Source organism: Manihot esculenta, chromosome 10 (assembly GCF_001659605.2).
Source record: "Manihot esculenta cultivar AM560-2 chromosome 10, M.esculenta_v8, whole genome shotgun sequence".
NCBI classification, from domain to species: domain Eukaryota; kingdom Viridiplantae; phylum Streptophyta; class Magnoliopsida; order Malpighiales; family Euphorbiaceae; genus Manihot; species Manihot esculenta.
Genome location: NC_035170.2, coordinates 9,025,709 through 9,040,438, shown reverse-complemented (window position 1 = coordinate 9,040,438; position 14,730 = coordinate 9,025,709). Strand labels below are relative to the sequence as shown.

Sequence of the window (14,730 nt, the reverse complement as noted above, 5' to 3'; positions counted from 1 at the left end):
ACGTCAAGTCTGTCAAATCTAGAACCACAAGGTCGGCGGAGAGGCATCTTCCCTCAATAAAAACTGACTGTACTGGCAGACTGACACTGCCACCCGACGGGTCACACTTGGGTCCACTGACCCATAGGGGACACTCTAACCCAGAGACTATTAGACCCAACCTCTCAACGGCTCTCGGAGCAATAAATGAATGAGATGCACCCGGGTCCATTAATGCATACACATCAGAACACCCAATGACGAGATTACCTGACACCACGGTGTTGGATGTGTTAGCCTCCTGCTGAGTCATGGTGAAGATCCTGGCTGGAGCTGATGGACCTTCACCTCGGGAACCAGAAGAAGAGGTTGCCCCTCTCCCTCTACCTCTGCCACTGCCCTGAGTTGTGGCTGGAACTGCTGGCTGTGCCGCACTACCAGAAGCTGTCTGCTGGGGCTGGCCCATAAAAGGCGCTCTAGGACACTCCCGAGCTATGTGTCCCTCCTGTCCACATCTGAAACATGTATTTGTCCCAGCTCGACACACTCCCCTGTGCGGTCTTCCACATCTCTGGCATTCTGTACCATCTGAGCCTGAGCTCGAGCCACCGCCAAATCCCAGACCGGATTTCAACTTGTTCCAAAACTTATTCTTCTTCGGCTTCCTGGTGGTGTTATCCCACCTCTTCTTACCTGAGCTCTGAGAAGAGAAACCTGGTCCTCCTCTGCCTGGGGTCTTAACCCCTGAAGACTGGGTCACTGACTGCTTCACTGACCCCTCAACTATAGCACTTGCTTCCATTCTTCGAGCCATATCCACCACAGTGTGGAAACTTTCTCTCTCAGCTGACTGAATCAACGAGGAGTACCTGGAATGCAGCTTCATAACATACCTCTTGGCTTTCTTCGTATCTGTATCTAGAGCTTGCCCTGAAAAAGGCAATAGCTCTAAGAATTTATCCGTGAACTCCTCTACACCCATGTGCTCTGACTGCCTCAGTTGCTCAAACTCGATCATCTTCAGTTCTCTGGAACTGTCTGGAAAAGCCCATCCAGCGAACTCATTCGCAAATTCCTCCCATGTCATACCGTCTAGTCTCGGGTCCACATAACACTTGTACCATTCTCGTGCCTTCTTGCACTTTAAAGTGAACCCTGCCATCTGAATGGCCCTGCTGTCACTTGCCCCTAGCTCATCAGTTATTGTCTTCACCACTCTCAGATACTCAAAGGGGTCATCCCCTGACTTGTATTTGGGAGCATCCAGCTTGAGGTAATCTGTCATCTTTACCTTGCTCCCATCAGCTGAGCTAGGTCTAGGAGGTTGAGTAACTGGGGCTGCTGGTTCTGTAGGTGGTGGAGGTGGAGGTGCAGCATTCCCCGAGGTGGGGTTTGCCGGGTTTGGATAGAAGGGTGAGGGTGGATAAGCTGGGTACTGAGTGTAAGGTGGATAGAAAGGTGGATAAGGCATGTAGGTAGGGTAGGGGTTAAAGCTGGAGTAATCCGATGTACCTCCCCTCGGATACCCTGAACCCTGTGGGAAGGGTGGATAATGGGGTGGAAAACCATACCCCGAGGCCTGAACGCCTCCCTGAGACTCCCCTGTCCCTTCTTCCTCCATGCTCACATCCAGGTTCCCATCCCTCCTCTGCTCCTCTTCCATAACCTCCTTCACATCTGCCGAACTTCCTCCTCTATCAGTCCCCCTTCTGCTAGCATCAAAAGACCTTCTAGGGTCCCTTGACACTCTTTCTCTGTTGGCTCTACAAGACATTGCCCTAGGCAATGTAGGAGGACGGGCACTCGTGCCCTCATCCTCAGGTGGCACTCCAGTCAATCGTACAGATCGACGAGTTCCTCTCATCCTGTTTTCTGAAAAACAGTACACATCATACAAACATTAGCATCATATGGTTCATGTGGGCACACATGAACCCTCATCACATTCATATCATAGCATCAATGCACATGTATATAATCATGGCATTTCACATCATCAACAAGACAGGACTCCACATCCTATCCTAGTGGACATGATCTTTCCTATTGTGCTTGACCTTCTAGAACATCTATGAGCCCGACACTCTAGGTCCGATCCTATGAACCTAGGGCTCTGATACCATTCTGTAACGACCCGAAAATCGGACCGCTACCGGCGCTAGGATCCAGATCGGCTTAAGGCCGCCGAGACCCGTAACAAGCCTGACATATAACCTGTAAACCTGTATAATCCCATACATGATCAACATGCATAAAAATTTAAACTTTTCTTTCATTCATTTCTCATACACCAAACTCAACCTGTGCATGCATTAACATAATCATAAACTTGACCCCTCAGTGGGATCTCATCAATGCCCCAATGGGCGATACATCATGAGTTGAGTTGGTTAAACATAAACATCAATAGACATTAAGATCATGTATCAACAAGGGATTACAATACTCATAGGGTCAAGCACAACTATAACCTCAATATACCTCATTACATAACATACTGTAATCTCTTACATTACATCATAGTACAATTATCATGTCCACAATCTAACTATTACATAAACATACTTCAAAACTCTGGCTAACCTCCTGGTCTACCCTGTACCTGCACATCTGGGGTTAGGGGAGAGGGGTGAGCTATAAAGCCCAGTGAGCAGAATAGTGAAATCATATATTAAAATTTCATGCTATCATGAATGCAACACATCACAACAAATCACATCTCGGATGGTATTATCACCAATAGTCCTCTACATAGTCCAACTGTACCGGGACGTAGAATGGGTACAACCGGTCTTTCTCTTACATAACATATCATAACATACCAATGTGCCAGGGACGTAGAATGGGTACAACCTGGACTTTCTCTTACATCGTGCCAGGGACGTAGAATGGGTACAACCTGGACTTCCATACCATATCATGCCGTAACATCATCATGCCATATGAGGACTAAAGGATCATCCAATAACCAATCCACATCAACATCATAAATGCAATGCAACATATTCGTGAATATTAATGCAAACAACCTACTATATCTCATGGCATTCATGATGCATGGTTCATGCTCAAAATTCATATTTCATTTATTTTAAAACTTAAGGTTCATTCCACTCACCTCTGGCTAGCTCTGACAAACTCTGTAGCAGCTGGCTCACTGCTGGGGTCCTCGGTTCCTCGGGTCCGAACCTACACAGGTGGACTCCAATGAGGGACCAAACATACATAAACATAACTCTAGTATACTCCCCAAAAACCCCCTAAAACATCATAAAACAATTACATAAAAACATGCAAAGAAATGGCTGGACAGGGCACTTTCGGCGGCAGGTTCGGCGGCCGAAAGTCCCTCCAGAGCCGAAAGTCAGGCAGGTTCGGCGGCACCTTCGGCGGCCAAAGCTCCCAGACAGAGGTGAAACTCATGCATGTTCGGCGGCACCTTCGGCGGCCGAAAGTCCCAGACAGAGACGAAAGTCCCTTTTCAGGGGCAACTTCGGCAGCCGAAAGGCCTGCCTCCCCAGCCATGTTCGGCGGCCGAAAGCTCCTTCGGCTGCCGAACCTGGTTTCTGCCAAAGGGCAGAAACTTGGCTCCTTTATGCACATTTGCCTCCTAACTCTTCCAACATGCATAAACTCAACCAAATCATGCAAAAATACATACAATGGTTCCTAGGGGCCTCAAACTAACTTAAACCCCAACTACAACACACAACAACAACACAAACCAACATACATTGCTCAAAAACACATATAAAACCCATAAACCTAACTATGAGCTAAACATGCATTCTACCCCATAAAACAACTTGAAACTTACTTAAAACATATATTGAGCTTAAGATCGGCTCTTACCTCTTGAAGATCGAGAGAGAGACGACCTAAACTCGGAGATCCAAGCAAAAGAGCTCCTGAGTTCCCAAAGCTCCAAAACTTGACTTAAATGCTCAAAACTTGCAATGAGAGGTGAAAACTCAAGAAAAATGGAGGAGATTTGGAGAAAGAACACAAGATCTGGGGAGAGGGAGGTCGGAAGCTAGCTACAGCCGAAAATGGGAGAAAGCTCGCCCATTTCGGCTAAGTGACCCTTTTATAGTGGCTGGCCAGGCCACGTTCGGGGGCCGAAAGTGCTTCCGCATGCATGCCATGTTCGGCGGCCGAACTTGACTTTCGGCGGCCGAACCTGAACTTCCCTCACTCATGCTTTCGGGGGCCTAACGTGCCTCCAAAACGCATGCATGTTCGGCGGCCGAACTTGACTTTCGGCGGCCGAACCTGGGTTTTCCTCCAAAGACTTTTCATGCAAAAACTCATTAAATTTTCATACTTAAAACCATGAAATACCTTAAAACATTTTAAGAAAATATGTTTCTACCCTACTATAGGCTTCCGACATCCGAGATTCCACCGGACGGTAGGAATTCCGATACCGGAGTCTAGCCGGGTATTACATTTTATATCTACTCTATACATGCATCAAAACCCTTAACCCCTTCTTAAAACTTACTTAAAACATTATAAAAGACGTGGATCTACACTTACCTCTTGAAGATCGAGAGGAGATGCGATCCCAAACTTGGAGAAATGGAGGAATGAGCTCCGGGGGTCTCCAAGCTTCAAAACTTCGATCTAAGCTTAAAATCTTCAAACAAAGGTAAAAACTCATAAAAATCATGAGAGACTTGAAGGAAAAATACAAGATCGACAAGGGGTGACAGAGACTCACCTTGCCCGAAAATGGAGAGAGAAAACTCGCCCATTTTCGGACATGGAGCCCTTTATAGGTGGCTGGCCAGACCACCTTCGAGGGCCAAAAGTGCCTCCGCATCCGCCCCATGTTCGGCGGCTGAACCTGGGTTTTCCCTCAAGCTCTTTTCTTTTTTCATTATTAAAACTTCAATTCAAAAACTTAGTATTAAAACCATAAAAAGCATTTTGTAAAAACATATTTTACCCTTCTAGGAGTCTCAGCATCCGAGATTCCAGATTCCAACGGAGATTCCGTCGGAAGGTAGGAATTTCGGTGCTGGGGTCTAGCCGGGTATTATATTAGCCTGTAATCCGAGCTCTTTTGAGAGGTCGAATTTAGATTTTTTATTCCAGCACTCTCTTGAGGTCAGCATGGTGCTTTGGTGCTTTTGGCTATTGTGTGAGATCAAAGTCTCTTTACCTTATGACCCGAGCTCCTTTGGGAGTTCGGATTTTAACTTTTCATTTGTGGTCCAGTGCCCTAATCTTTTATGTGAGGTTGAAACTGTGTTCTTATGTGTTGTTTTTGTGCGTTGTTATCGTATGCCGCTGTTTACTGTGAGCATACGGTATTTTTTAATAAAAAGCAAAAGAATAGTTCCCTTCGTCCTCTCTGCTCAGTTTTATGGTGCGGGCAGTCTTTTTTCAAGGCCAGCCACCTACCTCACTGAGGGCTTGCTCAAGAATCAGGCTCTTTGGCCTTACTGTCATTTCATCCTCTCAGCTCGGTTTTGTGGTGCCGGGAGTCATTTTCCGAGGACAGTCACCCACCTCACTGAGGGCTTGCGCAAGATTCAGGCTCATTGGCCTTACTGTCGCTTCCAGGCTCTCTAGCCTTGCATGGGATTTAGGCTCATTGGCGTTACTGTCGCTTCATCATCTCAGCCGGTTTTGTGGTGCCGGGGGTCATTTTCTGAGGCCGGTCACCTACCTCACTGAGGTCTTGCGCAAGATTCAGACTCTTTGGCCTTACTGTTGCTTCATCATCTCAGCCGGTTTTATGGTGTCGGGGGTCATTTTTCGAGACCGGTCACCCACCTCACTAAGGGCTTCGCAAGATTCAGGCTCATTGGCCTTACTTTCGCTTCATCATCTCAGCCGGTTTTGTGGTGCCGGGGGTCATTTTTCGAGGCCGGTCACCTATCTCACTGAAGTCTTGCGCAAGATTCAGGCTCTTTGGCCTTACTCTTTCTATTGAATTTTTCTGCAAAATAAGAGTTTATACAGAGCGTATATAACGAGAATGCTCGTTGTTAATTCAATAATGTTCATCAATAAATAATATGCCGCACATGGCACTTAGCTTCATATTTAAGATGAATGTAAATATTAGCTCTAACTAACAATATTAACTCATGCAATTTAGAGATTCAATAAATAATATTTTGCATGTGTAAATTTCTCCAAGATTTTTCAATCTATAAAATACATGATCTTTTTCTTAGGAATATCTGTGCTAACATTAATAATAAAATTTTCATGACACTACTTGAATTTTAATGTTATGTAAGCAATTATCAAGATATCTAAACTCAGAGAAGTATACTTTAATTAAATTTAGCATTATTATTTACATGCAAAGCATGTCTTTTAATAATCTATGAAATCCTTTGTATTCAATAATAATTAATAAAAAACAATTGCCAATAACTAAAGGCAGTTTTGAAATTCTAAAGCAAAATAATAAGTATACATAGCAAGAGGTAATTTTGAACAGTTGGAGTCTTTTCACTTGAGCTCTTCCGCCGATCTATTTTTCATTATTTGTTGTGCAGTCCGACTTCGTCTATTTGTTGTCCAGTCAAAGAGTTGTCCAATCTACCCAACTTGCTTCATTTTTTTCTCGCAAATCCTTCTTCTTTTTATTTATTTGTTTATTTATTAATTTTCTCTCTAATTTACTAACTTGGGACCCTATAGCCGACCTGCCCATCTAACCTTTACAACATATATACGGCCGACCTCACAATTTCAACAAATATATATATTACTTTTTTTTTTCTTTCTATAAAAAATATTAAAATTTTATACTCATAGATAAGTATTTCGATTTGAAGTTTTACTTCACCAGATTTCAAAGAAAAAGTTAGTAGTAATAAAATTCAATAAATATTAAAATAAACTATCTGAAAGACTATAAAAATATTCATGAACATAATGAATCTTTCTTTTTAGCTAGGTTATTGTAAACCTCCAGCTTCCTTTTTGTATAAACTTTCATACCTTCACATGGATCTCAATGGGTGAATTTAGGAACTTTAGAGATAGTAAAAATCTCTTTCGTCCCCACAAACGGCACCCCTTGATAAATCTGATTTTACTCTTACTCCATGATAGATCTGGTTTTCTTCTTGCTTTATCATATGGGTCCATCATTTGGATCTCTCAATATTCAATTTGATGAAAGGACCTGCAAAATAAGGAAAGATGGTCAGGGGTCTACCGGGGATGCCTCCGTTGGAGACCCTCTGATGTTCAAGTCAAGTGCATGAACTAGTGTAGTAGGCAATATTTGTAGAGAAAAATAAATATCTACAGCCGAGAAAAAAGAAAGAAGGAAGAGACCCTCTCTCTGCTAGTGATGTATAACTGCCTCTCTGCTATAGTGCCACTTGTCCCTGTCACTCAGCTCCGTATGTACGGATATGTCAGAGCCCCTCTCCATGCTAGGCGACCATTTAATTCTCTATGGCGTGCATGCAGGCGGGGTTGCGAGGTGACTGGGCTGCTCCCCTACTTCTTGTCACGTCACCGAGCTAGACTCCCTTCAGATGGGCCCGCGCGTGTGATCTCTCCGGCCTACTTCTCATTGTCGGGCGGGGACGCGTCACGTGGGATTGGTTGGCTTTGAGAAAGGCCTGGTAGGCCTTGGGCCTGTGTCCTTCTTTTAAGGCCTGGCCTTGCCCCTAGGTGCAGAAAGCCCAGCAGTCATCAATAACTATATTAAAAATTTTACAGTTTAGATGTGTACCTTATTTACAATATTTATTCGATGAGAGTTTTCAAAGACCAAACATAAAAAATTTTTATCACTATCTTTTGTACACTATCTTAAGTAATGTATATAGAGTCCAAAAGTTACATTAAAAGGATGTGACCCTTCATATTTAGCCTAAAATATGTCCCTTTCTAAGGATATATCTTTTCATAAAGTTATGTTACTTCATAAGAACATGTCTTTTTATAAAATCACATCTCTTATCTCTTCATAAGGATATGTCTTTTAACAGAATTGAATTGACCCGTCTTTTTATAAAATCACATCTCTTATCTCTTCATAAGGATATGTCTTTTAACAGAATTGAATTGACCAACATGGGTGACTCATTTAATTTCGGTGCCAATACTTTTCACATTGCTGCTTATACTCAGATTTGAACTTTATATTCATGTTTTTATTGCTTATATTAATTTCACCCTTATACTCCTGTTTTAAACCATTTTAATTTAAAGTAATTCATAAATTTAAGGGTCAAATTAAGAGTTATCCATAAAATTGTATCAAAAACTAACTCGTTTTGATGGATCCAATGTATTGTAACTTTAATTCAAAAATTTTAAACAGATAAATATTATTTTTATTAAAATAATATAAATCTTTTTAATACAGTTATATATTTCAATTTCATTCCAGTATTTTACACATGAACTCGGAGATTCTCCTCTTCATATAAATTAAGACTATTTCTAATTATTTAAAATTTTAGCTTACTTTTGCCATTTCTTCAAGTTTGATTTGGATAATTAAAATCATTTTAAAAAATAATTAATTGAATTCTTATACAGCATAACTTTTATTTTTTTTATTTAAATTAAAAAATTTAACTTTTCATTTTATATATATATAAATTAAAAAAATTAATGAATTAAATTCATCATGTGCAAGCAAAATAAAAAGAAATAGCAGTTTAGTTGTTAAACTTAATTTTTTTTTTTAATAAACTTAAAGTTTTAATAATTTAAATAAGGAAAAATCACTTTGTACTCTCAAAGCATAATTAATGAATTTATTTTTTTATTTTTAGAATTCAAAATTTTATTCTTAAAATTTAATTTCATTAAAATTGATGATTTTTTGTTAAAAATTTTTGTTAAATCAATAATTTATGCATAATTAAAGAAAAGAGATTAAAATATAATCCTAAAAATACTCTTATCAATAATTAAAAGAGAAAATTACTATTTAATCTTTATGATATGGAGAAATTTACTAGTTAATCCATCAATTTTAAAAAATACATTAAAATGTCCCTGATATTTTAAAATGTCTACTAATTAGTCCCTTTGTTAAGTTTTTTATTAAGTATTTTACTATTTGGTTACTATGCTTTTAAAAAATTTATTAGTTAGTTCCTCAAATTATTAAAAATTATAGTAATTAGTCCCTCCGTTAAGTTTTTCATTAAGTATTTTATTATTTAGTTACTATGGTTTTAAAAAATTTATTAGTTAGTTCCTCAAATTATTAAAAATTGTACTAATTAGTTCCTCCGTATCATGGGTATTTTAGATTTTTTTACAATATTTAACGGTTAAAATTAATGAAAAAACTAACTATTAGACTTTTTAAAACATTAGAGAAATTTTAATATATTTTTCAAAATCGAGTAACTAACTAGTGAATTTCTTCATACCATAGGAACTAAGTAGTAAATTTTTCTAATAAAAATTTCCTCCACCCTTTAAATTCTCAAATTTCTTTCATCTATTTCCCACACCCTCTTTATTATTCATGTGTAACCCACACCCAAAACTATAAAATTTGTATGTAAAAAACTCATTTTGCAGTAATTGAGAAGGAGATGGAGGATCAGTCAGTGACACAAGCGATCAACGACGCAAGCGGCAAGTGATGCGAGTGGTCAAAGATGCAAGCAGTGAGCAATAAGCGACGCGAGTGGTTAGAAATCCAAGCAGGGAGCGACGCGAGTGGTCGAAGATGTAAGCAGTGAGCAATAAGCGAAGCGAGTGGCTAAAAACGCAAGCAGCGAGTGACGCAAGTTGTTAAAGATATGATCAGCGAGCAGTGCGAGTGGTCGAAGATGCAAGAAGTGAGCAACAAGCGACGCGAGTGGCTAGAAACGCACGCGAATAGCTAAAAATGCAAGCAGCGAGCGATGCGAGTTGTTAAAGATATGATCAGCGAGCGGTGCGAGTGGCTAAAGACACAAATAATAAGCGACACGAGTTGTTGGAGATGCAATCAGCGAGCGGCGTGAATGGCCAAAGATGCAATGAACAAGTGACTCGAACGGAAGGACATCCAGTGACAAGCAACGCGAACAATTAACGACTCAAGCAACAAACAGCTATTGTAGCAAACGGCGAGCAGTGATAATAAATTTTTCTTACTATTTTCTATTTGTATAGAAAGGAAGGCATATGGGTGGTGAGGGGACCACCAGAAAGTATCAAGCTTCTAACGGAGAGCAAATACTGGATCCCCTCAAAAGCATTTGGTATAAAATTGACGAATTACACGCGCCCGAACAACTATGTTTCCCGTTTAATTCATCGTTCACGCATTCCATCAGTTTTGTCTTCCTTTGCACGTTCCTCCTCATGAAACCATTTATTCTCAAACTTCATCAACTGCAGATCCCCACTCCACCCATACTATTAATACCTATCACGCGCTTTCTCTTTCGCTATATATTCAAAAAGCACCAGGACTTCACGCATAAGCTATACAAACAACATTTTACAGCTGCTGTAGAATTAATAAACCAAATCCAAATGCAACCCTCTTCCTTCTTTCTTCTCTTGTTTTGTTTTCTGTTGCTATTCTCAGCTTCATTAATCTCCTCTATCCCCCCACCACAATCACCTTCCTTAGCTTGCAAATCTACTCTCTACCCCAAGCTCTGCCATTCGATCTTATCAAATTTTGGCTCGTCACCCTCAAATCCCTATGATTATGGGAAGTTCTCAGTGAAACAATGCCTAAAACAAGCACAAAGATTATCCAAAGTGATCAATCACTACTTGACCCACGATAAGGAACTCTCAGAATTGAGCCACGAGGAGACTGCTGCATTAGCAGATTGCCGGGAGTTGACGGAGCTGAGTGTGGACTACTTGGAGACCTTATCGTCAGAACTGAAGTGGCCGGAGTTAATGAAGGATGAGATGGTAGAGAGAGTGAAAAGTTTACTGAGTGGAATAGTGACGAATCAAGAGACTTGTTTTGACGGATTGGTGGAATCTAAGAGTAGAATTGTGAGTTCATTGTCCAGTCCTCTTTCAAATGTAACGGAGTTGTATAGTGTTTCTCTTGGGCTTGTCACGCATGCACTGAAGAAATACAAGAAGAATAAAAAGGGTGGTCATGAACAAAGAGCTTTCTCAAACAACGGACTCCATGAACCGCTTGAAGCTCTCATCCAGGTATTATTCACTCATATTACTGCATATAAAATTATTTTTAAAATTAATAAATTTTATTTTTAATTCATATTGAATAATTATTATTAAGGAAGTATTGAGAAAAATAAAAATGAGAAAAAGATGGTGAAAATTAGAAAATATGAGGAAAAAAATACAAATAGAAAAATTAATAATTAGAAAAGATACCGAAAAAAGTAAGAATAAATAAAGCGAGAGAAAAAAAAATGTTTGGAATACATGAATAAATAATATATGAAATTTTAAATGAATTTAGCAATGAATTTTTATTTTTTAATAATTAAAAAAATATTTCTCTTCTAAAATTAAGTAAAATCTTTTAAAAACATTAATAATTTTTTAAAAAAAACTTTTTCCAAACATTGAATAAGTTCAAAAATAAAACTAGCGATCTGACATCCGATAATGCAAATAATAATTTTTTTTTAAATATATTAAATATATATTTACACTTATAAACTTTATAAAAAATTGAGTGACACTTTAAATTTTAAAAATATTTTATAATAAAATGTTTAAATTATTTAAAAATATGATTAAAATAATTTTATAAATTTAGTACAAATTAGCATGAATCACAAATATACTTATGAGATTTAAATTATTGTATAATTTACTTACAATTATATATATATCCACAAGATTTAAATTATTATAAAATTTCAGCAATAATATAATAATAATAATTATTTTATATTAAAATTTTTTAAATTTAAATTGGTATAATTAAAATATTATAAAAGATTCATGTTACTCAGTAATTTGAATTTTCAGATTATTTTAATTTTTTTAAATATTTCAGGATCTAATAAAATATTTTTCAAAAATTAAGATGTTAATTTGTTTTTAGAGATCTGATTATTTTTCTGTTAGATGTATTTTAGGCGATGGCATTAAGAAACGGTTTTAAGTCAAAGACAGTAATGGCACAAAACACGTCACGTTCATTTTAGAAGCCGAATAATAAGGGTCACATGGCCCAATCCCAAACTTGTAAGCAGAAACACACAAACGCTACATGTGGTTCACGTGCGCGTTGATCGTTGAATTTTGAGGAACTAGCCCCAAGTAATAATAAAGCTACAATAATTTACACGTTGCTCTGCCAGAGAATTAAAAATTTTTGAAAAAATTAGTTAATTGTAAAAAAAAATCTATATTTTTATTTTATTATAATTACACCATCTATTTTTTTAATTAAAATTTAATTTTTTAAAATTACTCTAAATACATACTATTATTATTTATATTATTTTTTAAAATAAAAATTAAAAATTAAAAGAAATCTGAAATGCACTCCCAGGCTTAACCTGATGGTAAGTGCATCCGGTTAAACCTGATAGATCTCAGGTTCGAATCCCTCATCCCCCATTTCAAAAAAAAAAAATATCTGAAATTTTTTAAATTTATTTAAATGTATTTATCACTGAATTAAACATGTTGTATTAATAAATGTGATCATATTATATTAATAAAATTTAAAATTAATTATAAAAAAATTATATTTTACTTTTATTATGATTTTACTGCATTTTTAATTTTTATCAGTTAAACTCTATTTTTTTAAAATTTGATTAGATGCATCCTAATGAACATTTATAAAATTATTAAAATTAGCCATTATAATAACGATTTATGTTGATTTTATTTTAACTAAAATTATTTTTTTAATTTATTCAATATTTTTACAATTTAATATTATTTTTAAAATTATATTAAAAAAATAATTTTATTAAATATATTAGTTATAAAATATTAAAAAATAATTTAAAATAATATTTACTATAATTTGGTTAAAAATATCAAAAATAATAAAATATTTTTTTAGAATGATTTTTCTAAAATATTCTTTTTAACTTTCTGAAATATAATACTAATTAACCATTTTCTTAAAATTATGTGAATATGTAGAATGGCATTTCAAAAAAATTAATAATGTATATTCAGCTTGACTTATTAAGTGGCTAATCTAAAGTTTTAGATTTAAATCTCCACTCTCCTATCTTCTACTAAAGAAAATAATAAGATTTTATTAGTACAAAAGATAATTATGAAAAGCATCCTATACATTTTAGTTCCGTTGCAATTTCACTTCAAACTATTTTTTTTAATTAAACTCTATTCTTTTAAAAAAATTACTAATTCTATCATAAATTTTTTAATTATTATTAATTTTATATTGAGGAAACTGAGTTAATGATAATTCACAGGCTTTACGTAAAACTAAAAGCTCCAGTGGAGGACGCCAACTTGCTGATTTACAGGGTAATGGCATTCTCATAAACGGCACAGTATTTGTCAGCCCTGATGGTGTGGAGGGCATCACATCTATTGGAGACGCCATAGCTATTGCTCCAAATAAATTAAAGCCTGAAGATGGGTATTTTATAATCTATGCAAGAGAAGGATGCTACGAAGAGTATGTGGTTGTGCCCAAACATAAGAAGAACATATTGCTGATAGGAGATGGAATTAATCGAACTATCATCACAGGAAACCACAGTGTGGTGGCTGGCTGGACAACTTTCAACTCCTCAACGTTTGGTAAAATTAATCCATTATCCATCTCTAATACAACTCGTTCCCTTACTGCATTTATGTTTAATTCTGTGTTTGGATCTTGCTACTCAGCTGTTTCTGGGGAGCGATTTATTGCTGTAGACATCACATTCAGGAATACAGCTGGTCCAGAAATGCACCAAGCAGTAGCAGTAAGGAATAATGCAGATTTGTCTACTTTTTATCGCTGCAGTTTCGAAGGGTATCAAGATACTCTTTATGTCCACTCCTTGAGGCAATTCTACAGGGAATGCGACATATATGGAACTGTAGATTTCATTTTTGGCAATTCAGCTGCAGTCTTCCAGAGCTGCAATTTGTTCGCTCGCAAACCATTGCCTAACCAGAAGAATTCCTTGACAGCACAAGGCCGCACTGATCCTAATCAAAATACAGGCATCTCCATACACAATTGCACCATTGAAGCTGCACCAGATTTGTCAATGGACTTGAACTCAACCTTAAATTATTTGGGTCGACCTTGGAAGAATTACTCGAGAACTGTTTACATGCAATCATACATCGGCAATCTAATTGATCCTGTTGGATGGCTAGAATGGAATGGGACTATTGGATTAGACACTCTTTATTATGGAGAGTTTAATAATTATGGACCAGGAGCTAATACAAGTATGCGAGTGAAGTGGGCAGGTTATAATTTGATGAATGTTTCACAAGCTCTTAATTTTACAGTTTATAATTTCACCATGGGATATACTTGGTTGCCTGATACTGACATACCATTTTCTGGAGGCTTACTTTATTAATTCTTATTTAAACTTGATAAAGATTTATTTTCAAATTTGTATTCGTGATTTTGCATCTCAATATTTTTTATATGATTTCTTTCTTTTGGTATCTTGGGTATAAAGACTAATATGTTCTCACCAATTGTTTAATTTGTTTTTGAAGCTGCTTGTATACACTTTGCATATATTATCTTTCTATATGCAAATTCAATTTTGATAAAGTAATATTTAGATTCCGTCCGTCAGGAATTTTAACTAATATCGTTTGAGTATTAAGAGCAAAAATAGGTTA

The 14,730-nt window shown here is 36.9% G+C and overlaps 1 protein-coding gene across 2 annotated transcripts; it reads left to right on the top strand.

Annotated features, from left to right (window-relative positions):
• Positions 1-10,383: 10,383 nt before the first annotated feature.
• LOC110625178 (probable pectinesterase/pectinesterase inhibitor 25) lies at positions 10,384-14,511 on the top strand. Of its 2 annotated transcripts, XM_021770746.2 has the most exons (3): positions 10,393-11,112; positions 13,341-13,674; positions 13,762-14,511. In XM_021770746.2, exons 1-3 carry the CDS (start codon positions 10,462-10,464, stop codon positions 14,454-14,456), a joined length of 1,680 nt encoding a protein of 559 aa, XP_021626438.2. In that variant the 5' UTR covers positions 10,393-10,461; the 3' UTR covers positions 14,457-14,511. The 2 variants fall into 2 exon arrangements, with proteins under 2 accessions (XP_021626437.2, XP_021626438.2); XM_021770745.2 differs by having other exon boundaries at positions 10,384-11,112; positions 13,341-14,511.
• Positions 14,512-14,730: the final 219 nt, after the last annotated feature.